At 40.6% G+C, this 26507-nt stretch overlaps 7 protein-coding genes across 12 annotated transcripts in view; 5 read left to right on the plus strand and 2 right to left on the minus strand.

Moving 5' to 3' along the window:
* Nucleotides 1–483: 483 nt before the first annotated feature.
* LOC143341730 (lysosomal acid glucosylceramidase-like) lies at nt 484–2626 on the plus strand. Its single transcript, XM_076764876.1, has 7 exons — nt 484–602; nt 729–1059; nt 1130–1395; nt 1459–1890; nt 1962–2038; nt 2102–2376; nt 2454–2626. Exons 1-7 carry the CDS (start codon nt 536–538, stop codon nt 2554–2556), a joined length of 1551 nt encoding a protein of 516 aa, XP_076620991.1. The 5' UTR covers nt 484–535; the 3' UTR covers nt 2557–2626.
* A 263-nt stretch (nt 2627–2889) lies between these two features.
* On the plus strand, nt 2890–5088 carry LOC143341721 (lysosomal acid glucosylceramidase-like). The gene is made up of 7 exons (XM_076764863.1): nt 2890–2987; nt 3085–3415; nt 3515–3780; nt 3863–4294; nt 4358–4431; nt 4515–4789; nt 4879–5088. The coding sequence occupies exons 1-7, from the start codon at nt 2900–2902 to the stop codon at nt 4979–4981; spliced, it is 1569 nt and encodes a 522-aa protein (XP_076620978.1). The 5' UTR covers nt 2890–2899; the 3' UTR covers nt 4982–5088.
* Nucleotides 5089–5573: 485 nt separating this feature from the next.
* LOC143341736 (lysosomal acid glucosylceramidase-like) lies at nt 5574–7725 on the plus strand. The gene is made up of 7 exons (XM_076764888.1): nt 5574–5724; nt 5820–6156; nt 6237–6502; nt 6574–7008; nt 7067–7146; nt 7217–7491; nt 7559–7725. The coding sequence occupies exons 1-7, from the start codon at nt 5682–5684 to the stop codon at nt 7659–7661; spliced, it is 1539 nt and encodes a 512-aa protein (XP_076621003.1). The 5' UTR covers nt 5574–5681; the 3' UTR covers nt 7662–7725.
* Nucleotides 7726–8811: 1086 nt separating this feature from the next.
* On the plus strand, nt 8812–11006 carry LOC143341745 (lysosomal acid glucosylceramidase-like). Its single transcript, XM_076764899.1, has 7 exons — nt 8812–8967; nt 9054–9384; nt 9451–9716; nt 9794–10228; nt 10307–10386; nt 10470–10741; nt 10849–11006. The coding sequence occupies exons 1-7, from the start codon at nt 8925–8927 to the stop codon at nt 10949–10951; spliced, it is 1530 nt and encodes a 509-aa protein (XP_076621014.1). The 5' UTR covers nt 8812–8924; the 3' UTR covers nt 10952–11006.
* A 107-nt stretch (nt 11007–11113) lies between these two features.
* Nucleotides 11114–13346, plus strand: LOC143341768 (lysosomal acid glucosylceramidase-like). Its single transcript, XM_076764931.1, has 7 exons — nt 11114–11338; nt 11396–11726; nt 11806–12068; nt 12159–12590; nt 12677–12756; nt 12830–13104; nt 13179–13346. Exons 1-7 carry the CDS (start codon nt 11296–11298, stop codon nt 13276–13278), a joined length of 1524 nt encoding a protein of 507 aa, XP_076621046.1. The 5' UTR covers nt 11114–11295; the 3' UTR covers nt 13279–13346.
* Nucleotides 13347–16639, minus strand: Mrps30 (mitochondrial ribosomal protein S30). The gene is made up of 4 exons (XM_076764849.1): nt 14881–16639; nt 14193–14788; nt 13694–14087; nt 13347–13602 (listed from the first exon to the last, which is right to left on the minus strand). The coding sequence occupies exons 1-4, from the start codon at nt 15333–15335 to the stop codon at nt 13386–13388; spliced, it is 1662 nt and encodes a 553-aa protein (XP_076620964.1). The 5' UTR covers nt 15336–16639; the 3' UTR covers nt 13347–13385.
* Nucleotides 16640–22827: 6188 nt separating this feature from the next.
* Trc (Serine/threonine-protein kinase tricornered) overlaps nt 22828–26507 on the minus strand; it is a 65877-nt gene continuing 62197 nt past the window's right edge. For all 6 annotated transcript variants that reach the window (XM_076764812.1, XM_076764822.1, XM_076764784.1 and 3 more), the window contains 3 exons: nt 26337–26489; nt 26098–26256; nt 22828–26013 (listed from right to left, as the gene is read on the minus strand). In XM_076764812.1, the coding sequence (XP_076620927.1) occupies nt 25898–26013; nt 26098–26256; nt 26337–26489 (428 nt within the window). In that variant the 3' untranslated portion in view covers nt 22828–25897. The remainder of the gene's footprint in view (nt 26014–26097; nt 26257–26336; nt 26490–26507) is intronic.

Below are 26507 nucleotides of genomic sequence, written 5' to 3' on the forward strand. Positions count from 1 at the left end.
TATATCTCGCGGATGAACCAAGGCTTACCGCGTGAGTTGTAGTTTGAATACGTCAACTTGCGCACCGTTCTACTGAGACAGGAAAGGATTAGAAGAGCTTTGCACCAACCAGTGTGGATTCATGGAGCTTACTAGCCCGGTATCATACTGGAACCCCATACCAGAACGTCCGAATGCGCTGATTGAGAGTGTCCCGATCCTGGCACTCAATAAAGGGCACCGGTTATCGACTGAAACCTACAAACAACAGAGCTACAGCTCAATATTGAACTTCCGTGTTACCTTGACCATTTCCAATGCAAGAATCGCGTAAACCACGATTGACTCCCTTCAAGAAAAGCTCGCGACAGTTTGATATTTTTGAACGTTTCCTATAATGAAACGGTATCAATGGCCAATCAATTCCGGCAACAGCAAGCATATTTAATTTGCCGCTCGATACACATGTGCCTTCTGTTCCTCCTTCCACTCTCCAAAGCACACAAAACGTCGACTATATAAGAAACTGCCCACGGATTTGGCTTGATTCGAGCCAATGTCACCGAAGAACATTGGAACCATGTGGAAAACGTTCCTAGTTATTGCCGTCTTCTGCGCTGCAGGTAACATTAAATAATCTTTAACGAAAACTACCGTGTACTCGATTTTACTCAAACTCGTTCCGGCGATTCGAGAGCAAAAATAAGCAGACGAATCTATCGAATGGTCACTGTTATGGTTTCCCACAGGTAACGCGAACGATTGCGTGCCTCGAAGGTTCGGTTTTGACAGGATCGTGTGCGTCTGCAACGCAACGTACTGCGACGGGCTACCGGAAAACCACCCGGAAGTCCCGGACAATGGAGACGCCTACTTGTACGTATCGAACAAGAACGGACTCAGGCTCAAAGAATCGCTGGTACAATTCAACACCTGTCAAACCTCGCTCTTCGAATCCACCCTGACTCTGGACACTACGAAGAGGTATCAAACGATAGCAGGTTTCGGGGGTGCCTTCACCGATTCTGCCGGTTTGAACATTAAAAAGCTCAGTAAGGCTGCTCAGGATCAGCTGTTACGGTAATCCCTAGCATCTATCGATTAAATTGAACACGTACAATGTTCCAAATATTAACGATCGAGTTTCTAGATCGTATTACGACCCGAAAACCGGGAGCGGATATAGTCTAGTCCGCATGCCGATCGGTGGATCCGATTTCTCGCCGAGACCCTACACCTACGACCCCTACGACAACGACACGACGCTGGAGCACTTTGCCCTCGCCTTCGAGGATCACGAATACAAAATACCGTTCCTGCAGAAAGCTTTTAAATTAAACCCAAACCTGAAATTATTGGGGACAGTCTGGTCGCCACCGACATGGATGAAAACCAACGACAGAGTCAACGGAGCAGGTAGAGTTCGCGATCGTCGACGAAATTGGCGCGGGAAGTAAACGATGATGAATGTTTTAACAGGTTTCCTCAAGGAGGAATACTATCAAGTCTATGCAAATTACTTATTGAAATTCATGGACGAGTATAAGAATTTCGGTATCGATGTTGCGGCCATTTCAACGGGTAACGAACCGGGAAATGGCGGCATAGCCGTCGATCCTTTGAGCTCTATGGGCTGGACACCGAGCACCGTGGCCAAGTGGATCGCTAATAATTTGGGCCCGACTCTGGCTGCCTCTCAACACAATCGCACGCAAATTTTGGTCCTGGACGATCAGAGACTGTTTCTGCCTTGGTACGTCGAGGAGATAGCTAAGAACAAAGAAGCGTTGAAGTACATCGCGGGAATAGCGTCGCATTGGTACGTCGACGCCCTCGTTCCGACGAGCGTATTGGACCGAACGCACGACGATTTCCCAGACAAGTTCCTCATCATGACCGAGGCGAGTTTAGGTAAGTATTTCCCTGTAGACAGAATGGAATAGCGTTGAAGTGTATTTTATTTGCGTTCTGTGTTCATATAGGAAGCGGGGAACCTTTGACTCCGGTTATATTAGGATCGTGGAGTCGAGGGGAAAAATACTTTTTGAGCATACTAGAGGTAACTTAATTCTTTTCTTTGCAAGTTAGATGCAATTGCTAATGAAAAATACCTCGTTTTAAGTACATGAACCATTGGTACGCCGGATGGGTGGACTGGAACATAGCACTAGATGAATCAGGCGGACCAAACTGGATCAAAAACTACGTAGACGCGCCCATTATCGTGAACCCAGAAACAGACGAATTCTACAAACAGCCCATGTATTACGCCCTGAAACATTTCAGTAGATTCGTGAACAGGGGTTCCGTCAAAGTTTCTGTCACCGATACCTTGCAAATCAAGTCCACAGCGTTCGTAACGCCTGCGAACGAAGTTGTCGTTGTACTGTACAACAGGTAATTTATAAAACTAGTTTACGAGATATAAAAGCGACGCGATTTTCTAACAAATTAAATTCCATTTCGTGTTTCAGGAGCCTTCTGCCGAAACAAGTGGTCCTGAAAGACCCGAAGAAGGGCAATCTCTGCTTCGAGTTATCTCCACTGTCTATGAACACTATAAAATATCAACAGTAACGAGCTAAAATAAATCTTAAATGCTTAGGAAGTATACGTATCGTTGAGTTAATAAAGAAAATTGACACTACTGCGAGAAGTGATTTCGAACCCCGCAAAAGACACCTTTCGATATTAGTAATTAGAAAGCTTCAACCGTGCAACGGTATTATTAAAGCTAGTACTCGCGAGAGGTCGAAAATACTTAGATTCCAAACATCGACCATGAAGCGCGTACCTTGTACTTGAACGCATATCTAACATAACCGCGATACATAACAAATAATTATACAACCTACTTTTCCTGTTAAGCTTCAAAATACACAGTACTTTGTCTATATAAGAAAACGACCACGACATTGCTATGTTTCAATCTCCGACGCGGAAGTTACCAAAGTACATCGAGACCATGTGGAGAACGTTCTTAGTTGTCGCATTCTTTTTCGTCAAAGGTAAAATTACGTTCGACGTTCACGCACGTAGAAGCTGTTAATGTATCGGGCCGTTATGGCAATCCGTGAGCATATCTACATAATTTCATGGTCACAGGTAGCGCGAACGATTGCGTGACCCGTAGTTTCGGTATCGACCAAATCGTATGCGTTTGCAATGCAACGTATTGCGATGGATTACCAAAGAACCACGTGGAAGTCCCGGAGGATGGGAGTGCTTACTGGTACGTTTCGAACAAGAAAGGGCTTAGGATGAAATTGCAGACAGTGAAATTTAACGAAAATCAATCATGGAACGCCGAATCCACCCTGATCATAGATGAAACGAAGAAGTATCAAAAGGTGTTGGGTTTCGGAGGCGCCTTTACCGATTCTGTCGGTATAAATATTAAAAAGCTCAGCCCTGCTACCCAGGATCAGCTGCTAAGGTAATCCCTGATATCTAATAACGAAATTTGATACGTACAGCAATTAAAGTAAGAACTCTCCTCGATTATTCGACTCGAATCTACTGTCTCTGTTTGCAGGGCGTATTACGATCCAAAAACAGGGTGCAAGTACAGTCTAGGGCGCATACCGATCGGCGGGACCGATTTCTCGACGAGACCATACGCGTACGACGATGTAGCGAACGACACGTCGCTGAAGCACTTCGCGCTTGCCCAAGAAGATTACGATTACAAATTACCATTCGCGAGAAGGGCTGTCGAATTGAATCCGGAAATGAAATTTACCTCGGCGGTATGGTCGCCTCCGACGTGGATGAAAACCAACAACGAATACAATGGAAGAGGTAGTTGAAACTCTCGATCGTTGACGAAGCGAATGACAGGGGATACATTGTTTCGACTGTGATACGAATAGTTTTCTAACAGGTTTTCTGAAGACGGAGTACTACCAGGTCTATGCTGATTACATGTTGAAATTTGTGGAAGAATACAAGAAGAACGGTGTCGATATTGCGGCCGTTTCGACGGGGAACGAACCGTCGGAAGGTATTGCATTGCATAATTCTCTAAGCGCCATGGGATGGACCGCGAAAACTGTAGCGAAATGGATCGCTGATAATTTGGGCCCAACTCTGGCTGAGTCGGAGTACAATCAAACAAGAATTTGGATCTTGGACGATCAAAGATCATTTTTACCCGAGTACATCGAGGAAATAGCTGAAAACAAAAGATCGATGAAGTACGTTGAAGCAATCGCTTCGCATTGGTACAGAGATCCAGACATTCCTCCATCGGTGCTAACCAGAACACACGACGAATTTCCAGACAAGTTCCTCATCATGACCGAGGCGTGCATACGTAGGTTCTTAAAGTTACATAGTAACTATAAAATATATTCTAATGGACATTTTATTCGTGTAGACAATCAATCTGAACGTCCAGTTGTATTAGGATCGTGGGATCGAGGGGAGAGATACATTTTAAGCATACTAGAGGTAAATTAAATTCATGCAAAAGTATTTCCCTTACTGTCGATAGCAACAGAATCGTTATTAATAAAGAAGACTTGATTTTTAAGTACATGAATCATTGGTACGTCGGATGGGTAGACTGGAATATAGCTCTGGACAAAAAGGGTGGACCAAACTGGATTAAAAACTACGTGGACGCGCCCATCATCATCGACCCAAAAACAGACGAATTCTACAAACAGCCCATGTATTATGCTCTGATGCATTTCAGTAGATTCGTCGACAGAGATTCTGTCAAGATTTCTATCACAGATACCTTACACATCAAGTCTACAGCGTTCGTAACACCTTCGAACGAAGTTGTTGTTGTACTGTACAACAGGTAATGTACATGATTACAATGTATTTGGCACGAAACTTCTTCTGACGTGATACAGTTTCTAAGAAACGAAATTCTGTTTCGTGTTTCAGGGATCTTTCGCCGAAACAAGTGGTTCTGAAAGATGCGAAAAAGGGCAGTCTTTGCCTCGAATTATCCCCACAGTCTATGAACACCATAAAATATAAACAGTAACTAATATAGCCGATTCACACGATGGGTAAATATAGTATTCCTAAATTGTGATGTTTTTACTAATAAGTGACACGTGCAAAATATGATTGTATTATTTTCTAGAAGTATTTACATCCTTGTCCTTATCCATTGCTAATATCTATACAGTGAAAGTTCTTTGGGGCTCTAAATAGGTTTCGAAAAAATATTCGTCGCGAATATTCGGGGCTCTAAATAGGTTTTGAGAAAAATACATTTGTTGCAAAATATTCGTTGACCTTGGCTATTAGCCACGCGAAATATAGAATACATTAAGTTTGAAGCGCAGGTGTGTAATTACGTGTGTATATCGGCTGTTCAAATTCATATATTTCACTTCATAACTCAAAACTAAGATAGGACGATTTTCTACGACGCTACATAGTTGCACGTTTACCTGCAAACATATGCAATATTACTTCGTCTAATACAATATATATTGTCTCGTAAAGTACGATAAGAGTCTGATAGAGGCAGATGGAGTCTGTTATCACCACAATGGAGATGACGATCCAGAATACTTTACAGACGACACCTAAACCGCGAATTATGCGGACATCTGCTATGCAACTTCCCCTACCACGCTTCTAGATATACACAACTGGCAATAGAACAATTCATCCATCGTTTAACATTAATTCCATTAGTTTCGATTTGACTTCGATGGTCGAACGCTTGAAACATGTGGAAGACTCTTCTAATTGCTACCTGCTTCCTTACAAAAGGTAACATTGCGTTTGTAACATCGAAACTGTATTTTCTATTGACTGTATTATCACCTGCATTAGCTCGTAAACATCACGGAAGTTTCTATTATTAGTCTCAGGTTTTGTCAGGCACTGCGTGCCCTATACCGTTGGCACCGATGTAGTCGCGTGCGTTTGCAATGCAACTTATTGCGACGACACACCGTACAATGTTCCGAAAATTCCCCCGAAAGGGTCTTCCTACGTGTACGTGACAAACAAGAGGGGTCTGAGGATGAAAATGTGGAAGGCAAAGTTCAACATCTCTCGCAATAATTACTCCGACGTAATCTTAACCGTAGACCCTACAAAGAAATATCAAACGATTCTCGGTTTTGGGGGCGCGTTCACCGATTCATTCGGTGCAATTCTGGAGAAGCTCAGCCTGGCCACGCAAAATCAAATAATTCGGTAATGGGGACCGTAAACGTAACGATTTATTGTACGATGTGTCGTAGGTTAAACAATTAGCTAAATTTTGCGATTCGCAGGACATATTTCTGTAAAAGGGCGGGAAGCAGGTATAGTTTGGGTCGCATACCGATCGCCGGCACAGATTTTTCAACGAGGCCCTACTCGTACGACGACGTAGCGAACGACACGTCGTTGGAACATTTTGCCCTCACATACGAAGATTATGCCTATAAAATACGAAACATACGGAAAGCCCTGCAACTAAACAGTCAAATAAAATTTGTTGCTAGTTCGTGGTCGGCTCCTGGGTGGATGAAGACCAACGGCGAATTCAGTCAATTTGGTAAACATTAGAATATTTATAGTAGACAATTTCTGAGCACTGAAATCACGGATCATCCAACGATTGCTTAGGTTACCTGAAGGAGGAGTATTACCAGACCTATGCTGATTACTTGGCCAAGTTTGTGGACAAGTATAAAAAGTACCATATCGACATATGGGCCGTGACCACGGGTAACGAGCCAACGATCGCTGCCCAGCTCGGTATTTCGAACCTGATTACCATGGGATGGACACCCGAAAGCATGGCTAGCTGGGTTGGTGATTTCTTGGGACCAGCGCTAGCGTCATCGATGAACCCCGGCACGGTTGTGTTAGCTCTCGATGACAATAGAAACGTACTGTCAAAATTCAGTAAGCCATTGTTTAGAAACGAAGATGCGTCCAAGTACACTGTAGGGGCTGGTGTACATTGGTATTTTGACAAGGATACACCTGCAACGGTATTGGATGAGATTCACGAGGAATTCCCAGACAAACTGCTACTCATGACCGAAGCATCGATAGGTGAGCTTTTCCAAATCGAATTACGAGATTGCAATGATTTAATTCTGCGTTTGTGCAGGGTCACCGGCCTGGAAATCTTCGAACGTTGCGACGGAAGCGTGGAACCACGGAGAAAAGTATATTTTGAGTATAATAGAGGTAAAACGACTGTTCATCGTGATCACGACATCGACGGAATAATTTTTAATAGCTAACATTGTGGTTTAAGTATATGAATCATTGGTCGGTTGGATGGATAGACTGGAATTTAGCTCTTAACGAAGAGGGTGGACCATCCTGGACTAACATGGCCCTCGACGCAGCCATTATCGTGAACACAGAGGACGATGTGTTCTACAAACTGCCAGCGTTTTATGCTATCAGACATTTCAGTAGATTCGTTGACAGAGATTCTATCAGGATTTCTATCACCGATACCCCTACCATCAAGACCACGGCCTTTTTGACAACATCGGAGGAAATTGTTGTTGTGCTGTACAACAGGTAACACGGATTGTTTTCATTTTTGTGTTTCAAATTGCTATAATCGAAATTGCATTTTGTATTCCAGCGATAGCTCTGCAAAGATCGTGACCCTTAAGGATGCGCGACAGGGTGCACTGCAGTTGAAATTATCTCCATATTCTATGAATACAGTGATCTATAAGTCATGAACGCGTTTTAAAATGCAACTAAATTGTAAGATTACCCGAAATAATAAATGACAAATGAACATCACGTTTCGATAGCAAGAAAATTTCACAATATCCTCAAGGCTAACTCCAACTTTAGCCTATGGTTATACAGGGTGTTCTAATTTCTTGATTGAGACTTCGTTAAAAAGTTATTAATGTTTAAAGATCCGCCCCTACTGAATTTTTTTTCTAGAAAGTAATTGAGCCCCGCAACCAAAACTAATTTTCTCAGAATGATTTGAAATTTTTCAATTTAATTTTTGAATAACTTTTTAACGAAGCCTCAGTCAAGAAATTGATATTCTTGATTTTCGTCTTATTTTGGCCTCTAGAATCTCCCATTAAAATCTTTCCTATGAGTGGCCGAACACCCTGTATTGTCTTCTTTGAAACTTGAAAAATGTTTTTCCCTCGTCTTTGCAAACGTTATCTCGTCTCGTCGCGATGCAGAAACAATATACCCAAATACTTATCATAAATCTAAAATAAATCAAGGCACGATAATGTGACGAACAATTTGGCAACAAATATTTTCTTTTGTTTCTTTTATCGTATTCATGATGAACGGGCGGAGCAAATTTCCGTTATCAGAACTCATTACATATTAATACGAGGTGTCCTCGATCCGGAACATTCGTCAGTATTGTTGAGTTATTCATACTAATTGCACATATTCATATAGAAACAGTGAAGACTCTAGTTCCCGCCGGCCTTAGTTCAGGGGGCTAATTTGATTGTAAGTGACGAAGATACTGCTCGCGTCGTTGAAGAAGAAATGTCTCTCAACGTGGATGGGATATTTTCTAAACTAAATTTTTGAGAAAAATTTGAAAGTAAAGATGCGATTTTGCGAAAGGTTTACGGTAGAATAGACCCTGAAACCAAAAGAAACACAAGCTACACGAGCAGTATACTGGGAGCCTTAAAGTTTATTGGCTGTGAAAGCACACGTGTCAGAGAGTTAAATATATTTCATTACATATTACAAATAACGTAACGAATAAATCAACGACTACCGATAAATAACATCGAAACTTCTATTTTATCTTATCTACCTTCGCAAATAGTATTAATGATTGCACGATGCAAATATTGCAACTATGATTACAGTGACAGTATTATTGTCTCCCCTACCACACACCAAACTATACGTAACAGGACTATATAATAATTCATCCATCGCTAAATTTCGAAACGTTCCGTTTTAATTTTGACCGTAGTTATCGAGCATTCCTGAAAATCATGTGGAAAGCATTTATATTCGTCGCCTTCTTCGTCGTCGCAGGTGAGATTTGATCGTTATCTAGAGAAAATTAAAAAATACGTTATCTTTCGTAGACTAAAGTTTCACGGCGGTCTCCATAATCGTAGGAAACGCGAAGAAGTGCGAACCTTACACCGTTAACGACCGTGTTGTCGCGTGTGTTTGCAATGCAACCTATTGCGACGATACGCCGGATAATGATCCGAAAATCCCGGAAAAAGGGACGTCTTATTGGTACGTGACAAATAAGGAGGGTCTCAGGATGGAGATGTCAAAGGTGAAGTTTAATAGCGGTGATCAATCTTCCTCCAACTTGACTTTAACCGTCGATACGAAGAAGACGTATCAAACCATTCTCGGGTTTGGGGGTGCCTTTACCGATTCTACCGGTCTAAACATAAGGAAACTCAGTCCAGCTACGCAATACCAACTCATACGGTAACCATCACCATTTGCAAGTATATTTAAAACAAGAACAAAAGCTATAGATTTCGTTATTCGTAGATCGTACTACTGCGTAAAGACGGGAAGCAGGTATAATATAGGTCGCATACCGATCGCCAGCACAGATTTTTCGACGAGAACTTACTCGTACGACGATGTAGCGAACGACACGTCGTTGGAACATTTTGCACTCGCGCAGGAAGACTATGAATATAAAATACCATACGCGAAAATGGCCCTTGCATTGAATCCTGAGACGATATTCGTTGCTAGCGCGTGGTCGGCACCAGGATGGATGAAAACCAACGACGCCTTCGACCATTTTGGTAAATACGATACGTAGACACTTTTGTGGGCGATTGAACTTATCAACATAATTACCGATCTCTTAAACAACCTTCAGGTTACTTGAAAGAAGAATATTATCAGGTCTATGCCAATTACTTGGCGTTATTTGTGAACGAGTACAAGAAACATGGTCTGGAGATGTGGGCCCTCACGACGGGTAACGAACCAACGATTGCCTATCAAATCAACACGACGCGCATTGATACCATGGGATGGAAACCTAAAGACATGGCTAGGTGGGTTGCTAATTTCATGGGTCCGACTCTGGCGTCGACGATGAACAAAGACCAGGTAGTCTTGGCCCTCGATGACGACAGAGTTCTATTGCCTTGGTTCGTCGAGCCATTATTTAAAAACGAAAACGCGTCCAAGTACACTATGGGGACAGCTGTGCATTGGTACTTTGACACAGAAGCACCTATAACGGTATTGGATAAGACACGCGAGGAATTCCCAGACAAAATGTTACTCATGACCGAAGCATCTTTGGGTGAGTTCTTCCAGTTTAAATTAATAATATTATAATATTCTCCCGAAGGACTGCAAGTTTCATTTCGTGTTCGCATAGGTCCGCCATCGTGGGATAGTCCAAATGTTCTGGATTTATCGTGGAGTTACGCGGAAAGATACATTGTCAACATAATAGAGGTAGAATGATTAGTGAAATTATGGTAACGTCTATCGAATGAAATTGAACGAATTACCTTTAACGATGTATGTTTCATTTTAAGTATATGAATCATTGGTCGATCGGATGGATCGACTGGAATTTAGCTCTAGACAGACAGGGTGGACCGTACCAGAATATTCCGCTCGATGCAACCATTATTGTAAATACAACGAAAGATGAATTTTATAAAATGCCTATGTATTACGCTATCAAGCACGTGAGTAGATTCGTTGATCGAGACTCTGTCAGGATTTCCATCACCGATGACGACACTGTCAAATCTGCGGCCTTCGTGACACCTGCACAAGAAGTTGTCGTTGTACTTTATAACAAGTAATAAGGATTAGTTTTATCCTGACATTTCATATGAATTTAATTGTCCGGGAAATATAAAATTCCCAACCGTTTCGTATTAATTGAAATTACATTTTGCATTTCAGCGGCAGTTCTACAAATTCCGTGACAATTAAGGACGATCAACAGGGTGCATTGAACTTGGAATTATCCCCGTACTCGATGAACACCGTGATCTACAAACGATAAATATTTTTTATGTGAAACGATAAAATGTAACATAATAAATAACAATTTGAAATTATAGTTTCATGTTTAACGAGAAAATAGTTCCGAAAATAATTCAACTATTAACAATGTCAAAACCTGTCTCGTATTTTATCTATCTCGGTGAACGTAAAGTTTTCTTTGAGTGCATAATACAAGTATCGCGCTTGTGACTAAGGTGATAGCGTAAAAAAAAAAAAAAAACAGCCACGTCTCTCCTATCACGCTCAGAATTACGCACAACTCGACTATTTAAAAATTCAGCCACTGCCTGACTCCAACATTTTTCGCTGCAATTCGACCGGAAACCATCGAACGTTCGAAGCATGTGGAAGACACTTGCAATTGCTGCCTTCTTTTTCGCGGCAGGTAAAATCTAAAGTATCGAAGTACCACCCAGAAATTACGACAGTTTTGTCGATGCAGGTAACGCGAAGGACTGTGTGCCTTACTTTGTTGGTACCGACATAGTCGCGTGTATCTGCAATGCAACCTATTGCGACGATACACCGAACAACGATCCGAAAATCCCGGAAAAAGGAACTTCTTATTGGTACGTGACAAACAAGGAGGGTCTCAGGATGAGGATGTCGAAGGTAGAGTTCGACACCTGCCACGAATCTTCCCCTGACGAGACCTTAATCGTAGATACGAAGAAGAGGTATCAAACGATTTTTGGGTTTGGAGCTGCCTTCACCGATTCTGCTGGCATAAACATAAAAAGTCTCAGCCGTGCAGCTCAAGAGCAACTGATTCGGTAATTAACTAACATCTAGACTGGCTAACTTTAATATTCGGACGCTTGTCGATTTGTAAGCTTGTTTGATCGTTTCTAGCGCGTATTACGACCCGGAATCAGGAAGCAGATACACGTTTGGTCGCATTCCGATAGCCAGTACCGATTTCTCGACGAGGGGTTACACGTACGACGATTATGCCAACGACACGTCGTTGGAGCACTTCGCGTTGGCGCCAGAAGATTACGACTACAAAATACCTTACGCCAGAATGGCTCTCGAACTAAACCCGGAAGTAAGATTCGTCAGTGGCGCGTGGTCGGCTCCGCCATGGATGAAAACTGTCGACAAACTCGACGGTGGTAAATATAACGTTATATTAAAGAAAGTCGAAGAAATAAAGCGAATTTTAATTCTCGTTAATCATCGTCAATCTTCTATCGATCGTTTAGGGTTTTTGAAGAAGGAATACTATCAACTCTGGGCTGATTACTTGTTAAAGTTTCTGGACGAATATAAGAAGAACGGGATTGATATGTGGGCAATTACAACGGGTAACGAACCGCTAAATGCCATTGAACCTATTTTTCCCCTTACCACTATGGGATGGACACCTGAAAGTATGGCTGATTGGGTCGCTAAGTTCTTGGGTCCAACTCTGGCGTCGTCGATACACAATGAAACGTTGATTTTGGCCCTGGACGATAACAGACACGTATTGCCCCGGTTTGTCGAACCGATACTTAGCGAAAAGAACGCGTCGAAGTACACCGCTGGAACGGCTGTACATTACTATAAAGATAGCATTGCTCCTGCGACTGTATTGGACGCGACCCACGATTTATTTCCGGATAAAATACTTCTCATGACCGAAGCATCCATAGGTAAGCTATTCAGGTAGAATTCTCGAAAATTGCGTATATTCAAAGTGCAAATTACCGTATAAAAACTTTATTCCGTATTTGTGAAGTCCCGATATCATGGGGAACGCCAAATGCCGTGCCAGATACGTGGAATCGAGGCGAAAGTTACGCTTTAAGTATAATAGAGGTAAAACATTACTATCTCGATTTGACTACGAGCATGTTGGACGATTGCTAATGAAAAAAAAATTTATTTCAAGTACATGAATCATTGGTCAATTGGATGGATAGATTGGAATTTAGCTCTTAACGAGGCAGGCGGACCAAACTGGCTCAACAACAGCAACGATGCGGCTATTATTGTGAATTCAGACAGAGACGAATTTTATAAGCTACCCTTGTATTATGCAATCAAACATTTTAGTAGGTTTGTTGATAGGGGTTCTGTTAGAGTTTCTATCACCGATACCGACAGCATTAAATCTACAGCCTTTACAACGACTTTGGAAGAAGTTGTTGTTGTGCTGTGCAACAGGTAATACAAATTATTTTTATTTAAATCCGCCGTGGCGACACCTATTACGAGTGAGTTTTGGTTTTATGTCTTAGGAACAATTCTACGAAATCTGTGATTCTAAAGGATTTGTATAGGGGTACTCTTCGCTTAGAACTATCTCCACATTCTATGAACACCGTGATATACCAATAAATAAAATTATTTTCGATCTGTACGCTGCGTCAACCGGAATATGTTTAAATAAAATGAAATAAATCCAATTGTATTTAATTATTATATATTTACATCGACTGAATATTTTATGCATCCGGATAATACGTTTTTGCCCAACGTCCTACACTTCTTTTCTTTGGATTTTCTCTTAAACATTTCGGTACATAAATCGGTAAATGATCGTCCAATCTTCGTCTCATAGGTTTGTAACCAAACTGCCATGGATCACGTTTCTTATCTAGAGGTCGAGTATTGTGATCGATCATATAAATTTTCTGCCAATTTGCTATTTCGGGTATTTTGCTATAAAAATAAATTAAAAATTTATACAATAATCGATGAAAGCGTTTAAACAGAGACAATTTTCTAGTTACGAATGCATGTAGTTACGTACTAATGTCTCGGTCTGTTAGACATGAGATGTTTAAAAGTCCGTTCTAGCCACGTTCTCCGCTCGTCGTCCGAAATATCAGCAATATGTTTTACAGATTCCCCTAAATATGGCTTCATATTCACCCCCATTCTTTCTTCGGGCGTATTAATATAGAACTTTATCAAATTTTTTAGAACATTTTCGTTAAAACCGTGAATTTTTTCATCTTCCGCCGAATCAAACAACTTCTCTGGCTGAGTTACCCAGCATATATTACGTAAAGGATTTTGATCCGCATTTTCTGAATGTACCAATGTGGTATTCAGTTGATAAACACAGAATGACCAGAACTCACCATTTGTTATAATACTTTGCGATACTAATGGATATGTTATATCATTAACTGTAGAAAAACCTAAAATTGCAAGTATGTAAAAAGAAATATTCTTTTTCCACTTGATAATTAAACGAATTCATTCATTGAGTACATCACGTATAAGATACATTTATTAATAAATACCTTGATAACAAGCCTGTGATAAAAGCCAACCGTAAGATGCAAAAATAGCTTGCACGACTAACGCGTCAAATGTATCGTCATAGGTATTACGTCTGTTTAATATTTGATTCGAATTATGATAAGACAATAAGCCAAATTCAGCAGGATCACCAGGCCAAAAACCAGGAACACTGACAGCATGTTTATATGAAAAGTTATGTCCCAATGCTCTAGGATCCAATTTGCATTCAGGAACAATCCATTCTGGATTTTTAGAATCATTTAAAGAAATAATTTCTTTCAAAGGAAACTGATGCCTTAATTGCAGAATTGGAGAACCAATATACTGAACAGGTATATCAATTGGCTCATTTGCTATTGTCTCATCTTTGGTGGAATTTAGTTTTGATTTCCTTGTTAAAATTGAAGGCTCTATGCCACCTGCAAACCAAAATGCTTCCACTCTTGGTTCAAAATCTATCTCAGCCTCCATTAAATGCGGTAAAGTCGAAGACAGTGTAGCTAGTATTATTCTATTGATTTGATAAATGACTGAATTTGTAATATCATCTTTTAGTTTTTTTTGGTCTTGTATACTCTTGGTTTTCAATTCTCTTCTACAATATATATTAATTGCATAAATTACTAAGTAATATTTACTCACCGTGTACTCATATTCTATAACAATACTTATAGACTTTGTACTCACAATCTATAACAATATTCAAAAGTAAGAGCATCCTCTATAGGTTTTTTAAGATCTTTGATCATGATATCTAACTGTTCGGATGTAATTAAATCATCATAAAAGTTAGGTAATTGATAATCTTCTACAACATGAGTTCTTGTAATGTATTGGGCTTGAGGTAATGTGTTGTAAGGAACACGCCCTTCAAGCAGTTCCAATGATTTCCAACCATAGTAACGTGGCATATTAATTCCATATAATTTTTCCTCCACAGATTCTAACACTTTAATTTTATTGTGCCATACCTCCTTTCTCCTACTTCTTTTAGCCTTTCGAGACAGGTCTAGTATTGGTGGATAAATTACTTCTTTCGTCGTATCTGACTTAGTAACTGCAGGAACGGCATATTTTCGAATAGGATTCTTTATGATAGTCACAGAATAACTTGATAAACACTTTCGAAATTTGGCAAACATTATTGAGAAATAAAAGGAATCTTCAAGTTAACCTTTGCTATTAATATTGAGGTTATACACAAAAATTGAACCGTATCACGCTATTGTCATTTCAACCAAACATCTTAACGTGACTTATGCACAATTTAAACCGATGAATCGTTAAAAGCTACAGTAAAAATGATCATAGTTCGCTCGAAATATTAAACTCTAATAATTAGAGTACAAAAATATACAACCGCCTTAAATGCACATATAATATATACACGGTTACACATGCGTACATGTCCTAACCCGTTTCTATCTTCATTCAACAATTTTCAACATTGACCAATAAAAAATTTTCTTTAAATGTTCATTAGTAATCGAGATTACGAATTTTTTGTAACCATTGAACTAATTTTATAACTCATTTAATATAAATCACAAGTTTGATATTAATATCGATTATTATTTAACAGTAATCTGGTGAAAACGATTTATTCCATGCGGGAAGAAAGTTACTAACATTAATTACCTCTTATCAGTATTATCAAGTGAACGGACTATGAGAAGAATTAATATCAATAAAAATTCATATATCTTTCGAATTAAGCGTGGATCGACAGGACAGATTCGCAATTATGAATTTAAATTGAATAATACGCTTGATATTGTAATACAAATATATGGATTGTTATTTTGCAACATTGGATAACACAATAAAATCTTTAATTACAATATACAGAGTCTTTTTATTTAATCCCTAGTGGTCGAGTAGATATTAAATCAGTAGTTATGGATATCAGCCCACAATTTATGATACCGAATTATGGCATTCAGATTCTCTGTGGTGATATCACAAACGAGATATACGAGTATACCTTTCACCACAGACAATGTACACGAATAGACCTTGTACCTTATGGACTTTCGTGGCCCAATCTGACTGCCATACCGACCTGAAAACGATGGTGGTCAGTTGACAAACTATTCACTGAATTAGTATTGATGGACTGTGCAGCTGTAGTGTGTGCATAAATACAAGTGAGTTGACTATACAGGGCTTGAAATTCATTTCTAAATCTGTTGGTAATGTTACAAATAGCACGAAAATGATAATGGGGAAAGATCTACCGGTATACCTCGTCTGTGACAATACTCTAGAATCTTTGATGAATCAATGAGAATCACAACTAATCTAGTGAAGAAACTCTATATTTATGATGACCTATGCAAAGCGGATCGCAGCCAATTTGCTAATATTATTTAGTTTTTAATTAATAATTGTATTACCCACCTAAGAGTGATACGATTATTAATTAAACGTTAAATAATATTACCCAGGTCTCACCACGAGGAGGTTGCTGCGAGTGGAGACCCAAAGGGAGATAGATGGAATCCAAGTTCCATCGATCTCCCTTTCGCAATTTTACAATCTGAATGACTAAACTAAGAAGATAGTAGGAACCCGAGTCCCTCCGATCTTCTAGTTTAGTTATGCCAAGTAATTGTTTGGTTTAAAGAGGAGTGAAGCTAAGTGGTGAGAGACGCGACGCGACGCGATGCTGAACCGTACAGCGGATCCGAGGACCGAACCTACTGCACTTGCTAACTCGATCTCTATAGAAAAATGAATGCTGCATCCCTGAATCGAGGTCTCCATTTCTCCAACGCAACCCGCTGGGAGCCCGAAGGACCCGACTTAGGCTGTCTGACAAAGAGAGAGTACCTGAGACAGGAACGACTTCCGCTGGAAGGTGTGCGTTTCCGCAGAATACGGAAACTCCACACCTTCCAGCGAAGAAACATTTCCCTTCAATCGAGCTACCAAGAGAAGGCGGTTAGACCTTTCGGACCAACTGGACGGCCGATCACATGTTCCATTCAATGGAAGAGCGGTGATCGAAGCGAGAAACGAGAGAACGAATCGAGTGAAGCTACTTGTTAAACAATTACTTGGCATACGGGGACGCGTACAATGGTCGTCGACGCTTAAGTCTAGTTTAATTATACCAAGTAATTATTTGGTTTAAAGAAGAGTGAAGCTAATTGTGAGAGACGCGACGCGACGCGATGCTGAACCGTACAGCGGATCTTTCGGATCGAACCTACTGCACTTGCTAACTCGATCTCTATAGAAAAATGGATGCTGCATCCCTGAATCGAGGTCTCCATTTCTCCAACGCAACCCGCCGGGAGCCCGAAGGACCCGACTTAGGCTGTCTGACAAAGAGAGAGTACCTGAGACAGGAACGACTTCCGCTGGAAGGTGTGCGTTTCCGCAGAATACGGAAACTCCACACCTTCCAACGAAGAAACATTTCCCTTCAATCGAGCTACCAAGAGAAGGCGGTTAGACCTTTCGGACCAACTGGACGGCCGATCACATGTTCCATTCAATGGAAGAGCGGTGATCGAAGCAAGAAACGAGAGAACGAATCGAGTGAAGCTACTTGTTAAATAATTACTTGATATACGGAGACGCGTACAATGGTCGTCGGAGCTTAAGTCTAGTTTAATTGTACCAAGCAATTGTTTTGTTTAAAAAGAGGGTTGAAGCTAAATTCTGGGAGACGCGACGCGACGCGATGCTGAACCGTGCAGCAGATCTTCGGATCGAATCAACACTACCCTTGGTAGATTGATTTCTATTTCTAGAAATCGATCTGTCATTGGCAGGCGACTAGATCTTTCGGACAAACTGGACGGCCGATCACATGTTCCGTTCTACGAAACAGCGGTGATCGAAGCGAGAAACGAGGGAACGAATGAACGAGAAGCTAGTTGGTATACAATTGCGTGGTACATACGCGGATATACTAGAGACTTAAAATTAACGTCGAAATTTGAGCTAGCAGATACGGAACTAAAATTCTGAAGATAGGAGAAAACGAGACTCGTATTTTCTAAATTAGTGGTACCAAGTAATTATCTCTTTTAAGAAGGGATGAAGCTAAATCGTGGGATACGCGACGCGACGCGATGCTAAACCGTGCAGCAGATCTTAGGATCGAATCTACTGCCCTTGATATCTCGAGCTATCAAGGGAAGGCGATTATATCTTTTGGACCAACTACACGGCCGATCACTTGCTTTCTACATTAAAGCAATGGTGATCGAAACAGAAAACGAGAGGACGAGAGAAAGTGAAGCTACTTGGTCAATAATTACTTGGTAGGGCGCGGCAACACGAACAATAGAGAAATCTTCGACGTTAATTTTAATATTCGCGACGAAGCTTAAGACTAATGTACTTGGAATTAAAGGTCCCTCGGCGGATGAATCCCTCTGTGGTTGAATCCCTTGGTAGTTGAATCCCTCGATGATTGAATCCCTCGATGATTGAATCCCTTGATGGTTGAATCCCTCGGCGGTTGTAACGTCCTCCCTCGATGTCCTTGGAATTGATCTACAATAGATCTGACCTGAAACAAAAACTGCTACTTGTGTTAGTATCATTAAAGAACACTTAATGGAGCAGATGAAAATCTATAAGTTGGACAACCTACGAAATTTAGAAACACTCATACCTAAAGAATTAAATGATGTATGTTAGTATGGGTCTTATTCTATTAGCAGTGGACTTAGCAAAATGTCCTAAGAATATTACAAATAAAGACGAAATAAAAATTGTAATTAATTAATAAACGATGCTGATATACCTAGCTGAAGTCAATGAATTGTACGAATTGAGAATATTTTTATCGAGTCAGAATCGGAAGAAAGTGAACGAAACGTCGAAACCACATCACAAATAATATCAAAGTAAAAATTACAATTAATCAACTGACGATACTGATAATCGGAAGAAAATGAACGAAACGTCGAAACCACATCACAAATACCATCAAAGTAAAAATTCTAATTAATCAACTGATGATACTGATGTACGCAGGAAAGAGTCAAACGATTGTACGAAATAACAAGTGAAAGCAGTATTTTATCGTACATCGTCTTTCAACATCAGTTCTTGTTAGAGACAGACATGAATTCCAGAAACAATCGAAAGATAGAAACAATAAATGACCACATATACTTAAGATACCACTAGGATTGTCAAAATTAATAATGGAAGAACAAAAATGACCAACGATTCAAGAGAATATCGATAAGGGGAAACATCCATAGAAACGAAACAGAAACCAGTAAATCAAACAAAATCAATATTTCCATCAAACGGTACTCAGAAACATACAAGTAAATTTGCCATCAATAAAATAAGAGAGGGGGAAAATTTGAACAGAGCTCACCACTGACCAGCAAGTAGTCGCAATTGGTCATCACAAGCTCACCATTGGTCAAGTGGTCAGTATCGGTCAACTGGTCAGCACTGGTCAGTAGTGGTCAGCACTGGTCAGTTCTGGTCACCCCTGGTCCTCCTGGTCCCCCCTGGTCGCCACTGGTCAGCCTAGGATGATCCCGGGATACCCACCGAGCCAGGAAGTCCGCCACCCTTGGACCCCCCCGCGAGAATGAGACACGTAAGTCTCCGCATGAGCCTTTAATACGTGACGGCGGAGTGGGGAGAGCACAGCGTGCGTCAGCCATCTTTACGCGTCCGGTGGACAAATTATTTCGCGAAAAATTATTATTTACGCATACTGATGGGCCCTTTCATTATTCATATACCACATATTGTTAAGAATTGTTTAAACTATTGCGTTGGAATGTTAAACAATGCCAAGTTTTATTTATAATTGTTTAATTCACACCATCGTCGAGTACGTACTCTGTATGGAGTTTACATGCAGCGATTGGTATTCTTGTAAAAAATTATTTAAACTCTTCTTATGGATGGCGGTCAGTTGACAAACTATTCCCTGAATTAGCATTGATGGACTGACAGCTGTAGTGTGTGCATAAATACATGTGAGTTAACTACGCAGGGATTGAAATTCATTTCTAAATCTGTTGGTAATGTTACAAATAGCACGAAAATGATAATGGGGTTTCGAGACCCCAATAAAAATGGGTCGAAAAAATACATTGGGTGAAAGATCTACTCGTATACCTCGTCTGTGGCGTAATGTTGTCAGATATGTTGGTAAGTACACTTTCTTTATAGCGAATTGATCGAACATCACCACTGGACGCACCATGGAGTGATCTACCTTACCCACTCACCCTGTATATTGGTTAGTGTGATTATCCAAAATGATTAAAAAACAGTCTTTCAGTCGATTGATCCCACGAGTACAATAAAACAAACGAGGGTTAAAATAAAAAACAATTTATTAACGACAATCGCTATAATTACAATATTATATATCGCGTGTGAAAAGCAATATTTCACTTTATACATTGTGTTTCTTCATTTCCCTTCCTGTTATTTTGAATTACTCGACGATAATTGTTCGATCGAATCGCAAGCTTGCTAGAAAATGTCCGAACGCCCTCGTCGTCTCATCTTCGTCTTTCTTTCTTGAAAGTAGCTAAAATTTTTATTCGTTACTCGGGAATAAAATTTGATCGATTATGGTTTAGAACGATTGCAAATTTTCAGGGCGGTAGGCAAAGATAGACGGAATTTTATTCGAATAATAGATATGACTCCCGTGTTTGAAACAATTATGAGAACCGAAAAAATATTAACTGTTAACTGGTTACTCCTAACGAATTACTCGTCGTACTCATCGACAATTTCCTGTTGAATTAGATATCTTGGTCCGGGGAGTTGAATCTCGATTAGAGATTTAATTTATCTATATCGTAGCCTCCGAAATTTTCCCTTGAACGTTCAGGGAAAGGGAAGAAACAATCTGGCTTATTTCGGTTCTATAACAGTTCCTTGCTTACATTTATTTTCGCGAAAAGCGTCACCGATCGAACAAACAATAAATAACGCTCGACATGGAACGTCCACGAGTAGGAAAAAGGACCATTTTCTCTCGTTCGAACCACGTTGAAGCGCGAAAGGTGTTCTATAATGATAATAATGATAAAGACGAGGATGGCAGCAATCGGTAGCCAATTAAACGATCGAACGTAGAAATGTTTCTCTTATTAACCAATCGAAGCAGTGCCGGGCATCGTTTGAAGTATCTTTTATTGTAAATATTTGAAATAATTACACGCGCGCATTCTTGCAAAGCGATTAGCCAAAACGACGATCGAAACGACTCATCCTTACGTTTTGTTCGAAGCGAACGACGCGTTACAATTAGAAGCAAACTCGACACTTTAGCGAAACGAAACGCTTTCTACCAAGCATGTCAAACGCGCGACCTGATCCGTTACATTTTCACTCAAAACGATAAAAAGGCCCTTTGGGTTGAACCGAGTTTTAACATGCCTGGTCTACGGCTATACGAACTAATCGGGCAGCCTTGCGTTACTATTTCAAATATTTTTGTTCGATCGTTACTTCAAACAATCAGTCGTCGAAGTCGCATCGGGCCCGAGATGCGGTCAAAACGTCCCTAAAAGCGGGACGCGGTAAAACGCTATGACGAAGATGCTAGTCTCCCTCTATAGTCGTCGCTGAATTTCGACCAGCACTGCGATTTGGGTGCCTGGCAATATTTACAATGTACACCGACGACGATTAACTGCACAATCTATTGGAGTTTCTCTCGGAATACGTTTACACAGATTCGGTAATAGCTAGTACACATGTACGCATACATCGTCACCATCGGTCGACCGTTTCGTTCGTGGACTCCCACCATCGAGCCTCGAGAATTTCCATCGGAAATTTCCACGGGATTACAAATGTTCTATCCCTGTTGCGTATCACTAATGTGCACGTACTGTTCGCGTCCAGGGCACCGAAAACTTGCTGCATCCAAGGCATCTCGTGGCTATTGTTTCATTTTATTTAATCCTCTTTCTTTAAATAAATAAGTCGCGATCGCTTTGTTTCTCTTCGTTTTCTTTCGTTTTACTCGGTAGCATTTGGACGTCAGAACATATCTGTATTCGACAACGAGAAAATTACTAAGTTTATCGACTTGTTCGCATCTTCTCACTCTCTTTCTCTCTCTCTCTCTCGCTCAATGTATTCCTCGTTTACGCTTCTCCACCCTTAATTTCTCTCATTCGCACGGACACACTTTCTCTTCCTCTCCGCCTTCCTTGTTCCATTCCCTTTCAACCGGTGCAGAAAATAGCTTTGCTTTCGTCGTTTAGTTCGTCCCTTCGCTTAAAAATTGCCGACGTAAACGGTACTCCGTAAACCTAAGCGTTCTGTATCGTTAAGTTATAGTATCGAAACCTTTTTCATTTTACTTTGTATGGCGGGAAAGATAACCGCGCTTCGAGAATACGACTATGGAGCACGAACGACGCACGCTTCCGTTTCCGTAACCCAAGTGTCTGCCGCGAGAGACAGTTCCTCGACTACGTGCTTTCATTTCTATCACGGTGTATTTTACAAAAATACTTTGCTTTCGTCGGTAAATCGATCGAGGCCGTTAAAATAAGAAAACGATAAACCCGGGGTGCTCCATACTCGAACGCTGGAAGTGCTCGCGGATCGAGTCGTACGAAACTAATTTCTCGTTTAAATATATAGCAACGTCGTTACGTAGTGTTTTATTTATTTTTCTTTTTATTTTCTTTTTTTATCGTTAATGGAGACACGCCGGATCGTACGAGGAAGGAGCGAAACTTTTTTTATACAAGTACTATCAGCCGGAACGCGATACGTCTCGAGCGTGCGCGTACGTAGGTACCTCTGTATGTTACCTTATATGTTATCTAGCATTTTTACGATTAGTACTATTACTACCACGGTGCCCTGGCTGTCGGTAAACTATAGAATGTAAACGCTAAATCGTCCACGGTGCTATGCTCGAAATAAAACTATATCGTTCGACAGAATACGTAAGACAGACCATGCAGTGCATTACTTGTCCTCTCGTGCATAGGAAATTTCTGCGCGATCCAATTGCTGCTGGGCATTCGTTCGAACGATTATTTTTAAGCAACGGTATATCGACGACAGACTACGCGATCGAACAGAACGCGGAATCGAATGTGATAATTTTTGTTTTAAAACCCCCAGTAGGATCAGAGAGTGAGTGTTAATTTCAAATTTCTATATTTCATTTTCAATCGAAATTAATATAAAAGTTATATACCAAATGTAAGTTCGGTTTGATCGCCACGACAATTTCTCAATTGTCGTTTTCCCGTTATTACCTATGCGTTTCTTTTTACCCAGCGTTGCGAATTTGACTGCTTTTCTTTTTTCTTTTTTTTTTTCTGTTTTCTTCTTTTGGCTTTGTAAGTTATGGATTGGGCTGCGCGCGCGCGTAACGCGTTAGGAACCTTGATAAGGCAACGAAGAAGCCCTGAATCTTACGAGTGTATTCTTTTCCATTTTCACGCTCATTAGGATGCTCTTAACGCTCGACGATTATTCATAATACTCGGACGCGAACAAAAACATTTCCACAAATTTCTCTGTAAGAAAGAGACCCGGTACCTGTATGATTCTCCTTCTACGCCTCTTACTTTTTACGCGTCTCAATCGTTTTTCTTCTTTTTTTCTCCTTTTGTCACCAATTTAATCAACTGGAATAATTTTTATTTGACAATACATTATACGTTGATACAAAAAGACCACAAAGCACAAAAAGTTACGCAAAAAAGCTCGTGCCACGAAGCTTATATCGTAATTGGGTTACTCCGAATTATGGCTGATTTGCAGCGAAACCATAATTACGCGTAAGATTAAAATTTCTTTTAAAGCGTTTCTTATACGCCGATACAAATTTCGGAATATTCGTATGCATGACGCGATCGTTAACGTAAAAAGTGAGAAATTCTAGAAGATTAAATACACGATCGGAGAACAATTTGCCGATTGTTCTTCGTGTAATTTCGTGTGGGACAACAAATATCCGGGCAAAAGCTCTCAAAAATATATATAATAATATAAAATACGTTCAGTTTACACCAACAAATTTCTAAATTTTCAGGACAAACGTAGGGACAATCGAATAGAATACAACATTCGTAAAGTTCAGTATTTGTTAACAGACAAAACAGCAATTTGTATACAAAACTTTCAAACAATTTCATATCACAGCACTAGCTATAAATACAACGTCGAAAAGAGAGCTGAATACGAGAGCTGAGCCAGTATTTCGTTAGAAGGACGAAAGAACACACCGAACGGAATTCTACGCAAAAATTGTATGCACTGCGAGAATCACGGGACCGAGGCTCCATCTTCGATTGTTTCTTTTTTTCTTTTTTTTCTTCCATTAATATTTTCACTACAGAGAGCTTATTATACTACGCTTCGAAGATCTGATGGAAAACAATATCGACAGCAGAACTGAAATAAAACGTTTCTCATAGCAGAAGACCGTTCAAGATCACACGGTACGCTAAACGTTTCGGTTCTTCCTTATCACATGTGCATCAATTTTTGCACTCGATCATTACCGAAATCTTGATCACTCCGTTCTTCGTTCTTTACAAAACAACGACACGACTTTGTTTTTGCACGTTAACAGTCATCGTCCTTGTTCATGTTCGTCGTTTTCATCATCTTCTTTCTCTTCCGTTTAATAATATATACGTACGCACGCGGTGCTTGTCAAATCACGTATATATACAGTGGCGTGCAAAAGTATCGGGCTACGTCATTTCCCCGTAATATATATCTTAACTGCGATATTGTATTTAAAATTCCTTCGCGAGTAAATAATCCGTCGCGTCGGAGCAATCGTTAACACCGTAACGACGCATATTTCCAACGATGGGAAATCTACGCGCGTAAAAGTATCGGGTCCAAGCGACGTTTGGCTCGGTTTCTTAGCAATTTACCGCTAATCTTTTGTTTTGTACGTTAAAAATAATGAAACAAACTTACTTGGAAACGATAGGATGTGGGATGTTTGGCGGTCGGTAGAAGGAAGGTTATATTACGGGATGCACTCTCTGCGTAAGGACTCGTATAGGGATCCGCCATCTTGGAAAGCCTTGCAAACTTTAAAGAATGAGGGTACCTGGCCAATCGAACGTTAAACGGAGCTTTGGAAACACAAGAAGGGTTAATAGTGCAAGAAACGTAGGAATGGTTAGTTTAATCGGCACGTAAATAAGCTGGAAAATCACGTAAATACTGCAAAACTGAAACAATTAATAAAATTATCGAATCGATGCTCTTCGGTGTGCAGCAATGATTTCTGCGAGGGGTCAAAGTATTAAGTACAACTATAACCTGTAAACGTTACTCGAAGTTTGCGTTTGTATCGAAATCTAGCGGCAATTTATGTTGATAAATAATCTTGGCCCGATACTTTTGCCCACACCCGGGTTCTCGATATCAATAAATATACATCGTTACAACAAAGATACCTTACCATCGAACGCTCTGCATATTACGGAACTCGTCGTACGACCTCGTGTTTAAAACCTGTTAAGAAAAAATATTGCGGCACGGTACTTTTGCACGCCACTGTACATGTAAGGATAATTCGCCACCGATGATTGACTGGACCGTATTCGGAAACTGGAATGGATCAGCCATCCATCCGCGATGCCACCGACGACAACGGAGGGTGCGGGTGATGTACCAAGGCCGGAATTCCAGTTGCGTCAGGCTGCTGACTGCCGGTTGGAACCGAGCACGAAGTAGGGTGTTGCTATTTCTTGGTCGGCGTGCCTCGCTGCGTCAAACCTTCGAATCGTTTGAACGTGTAATTGATGAATACCCAATCCTTGTACGACACCTCACCGTCCTGAGGCATCGGCGCGGATGCTGTAACAAGCGAAACAATCGCGTCACAATTGCGAATCAAACGCTTCTCTTTATTTATTTCGAAGCAAAGTCGAAGACACTTACGTATCTCCAATTTCACGTCAGGAAATTCGTCGAAGTTGGAAGTGTCGTCGATGGAACGAACTTCGACTGGAATGGCGGCCGGCCTTTCCCTGATGTGTTCCCAATCGACGCCACGGAAGAAAGGCGCCAGTTTAAGCTCTTCGATGCCCCTTTGAGCGCCTACCGTTTCGAACCAATGATTATTTACATACGTCCACGATGATTCGCGATACGATATTTTTTTCAATCAAGATACTGACCTAATCTTCTGTCAGCCTCGCAACAGAATCTGATTATAGTGTCTTTAGCTTCCTCGCTGATGGGAACTTCTGGCGGAAACACTAGGGTCTCCCTCCAATTCATAACTTTTCTATACGTCTCCTGCGGATTTTCGCTACAGAACGGAGGATATCCTGAGACAGACGCAGCAC

The sequence above is a fragment of the Colletes latitarsis genome, chromosome 1, assembly GCF_051014445.1.
Source record: "Colletes latitarsis isolate SP2378_abdomen chromosome 1, iyColLati1, whole genome shotgun sequence".
Lineage (NCBI taxonomy): Eukaryota > Metazoa > Arthropoda > Insecta > Hymenoptera > Colletidae > Colletes > Colletes latitarsis.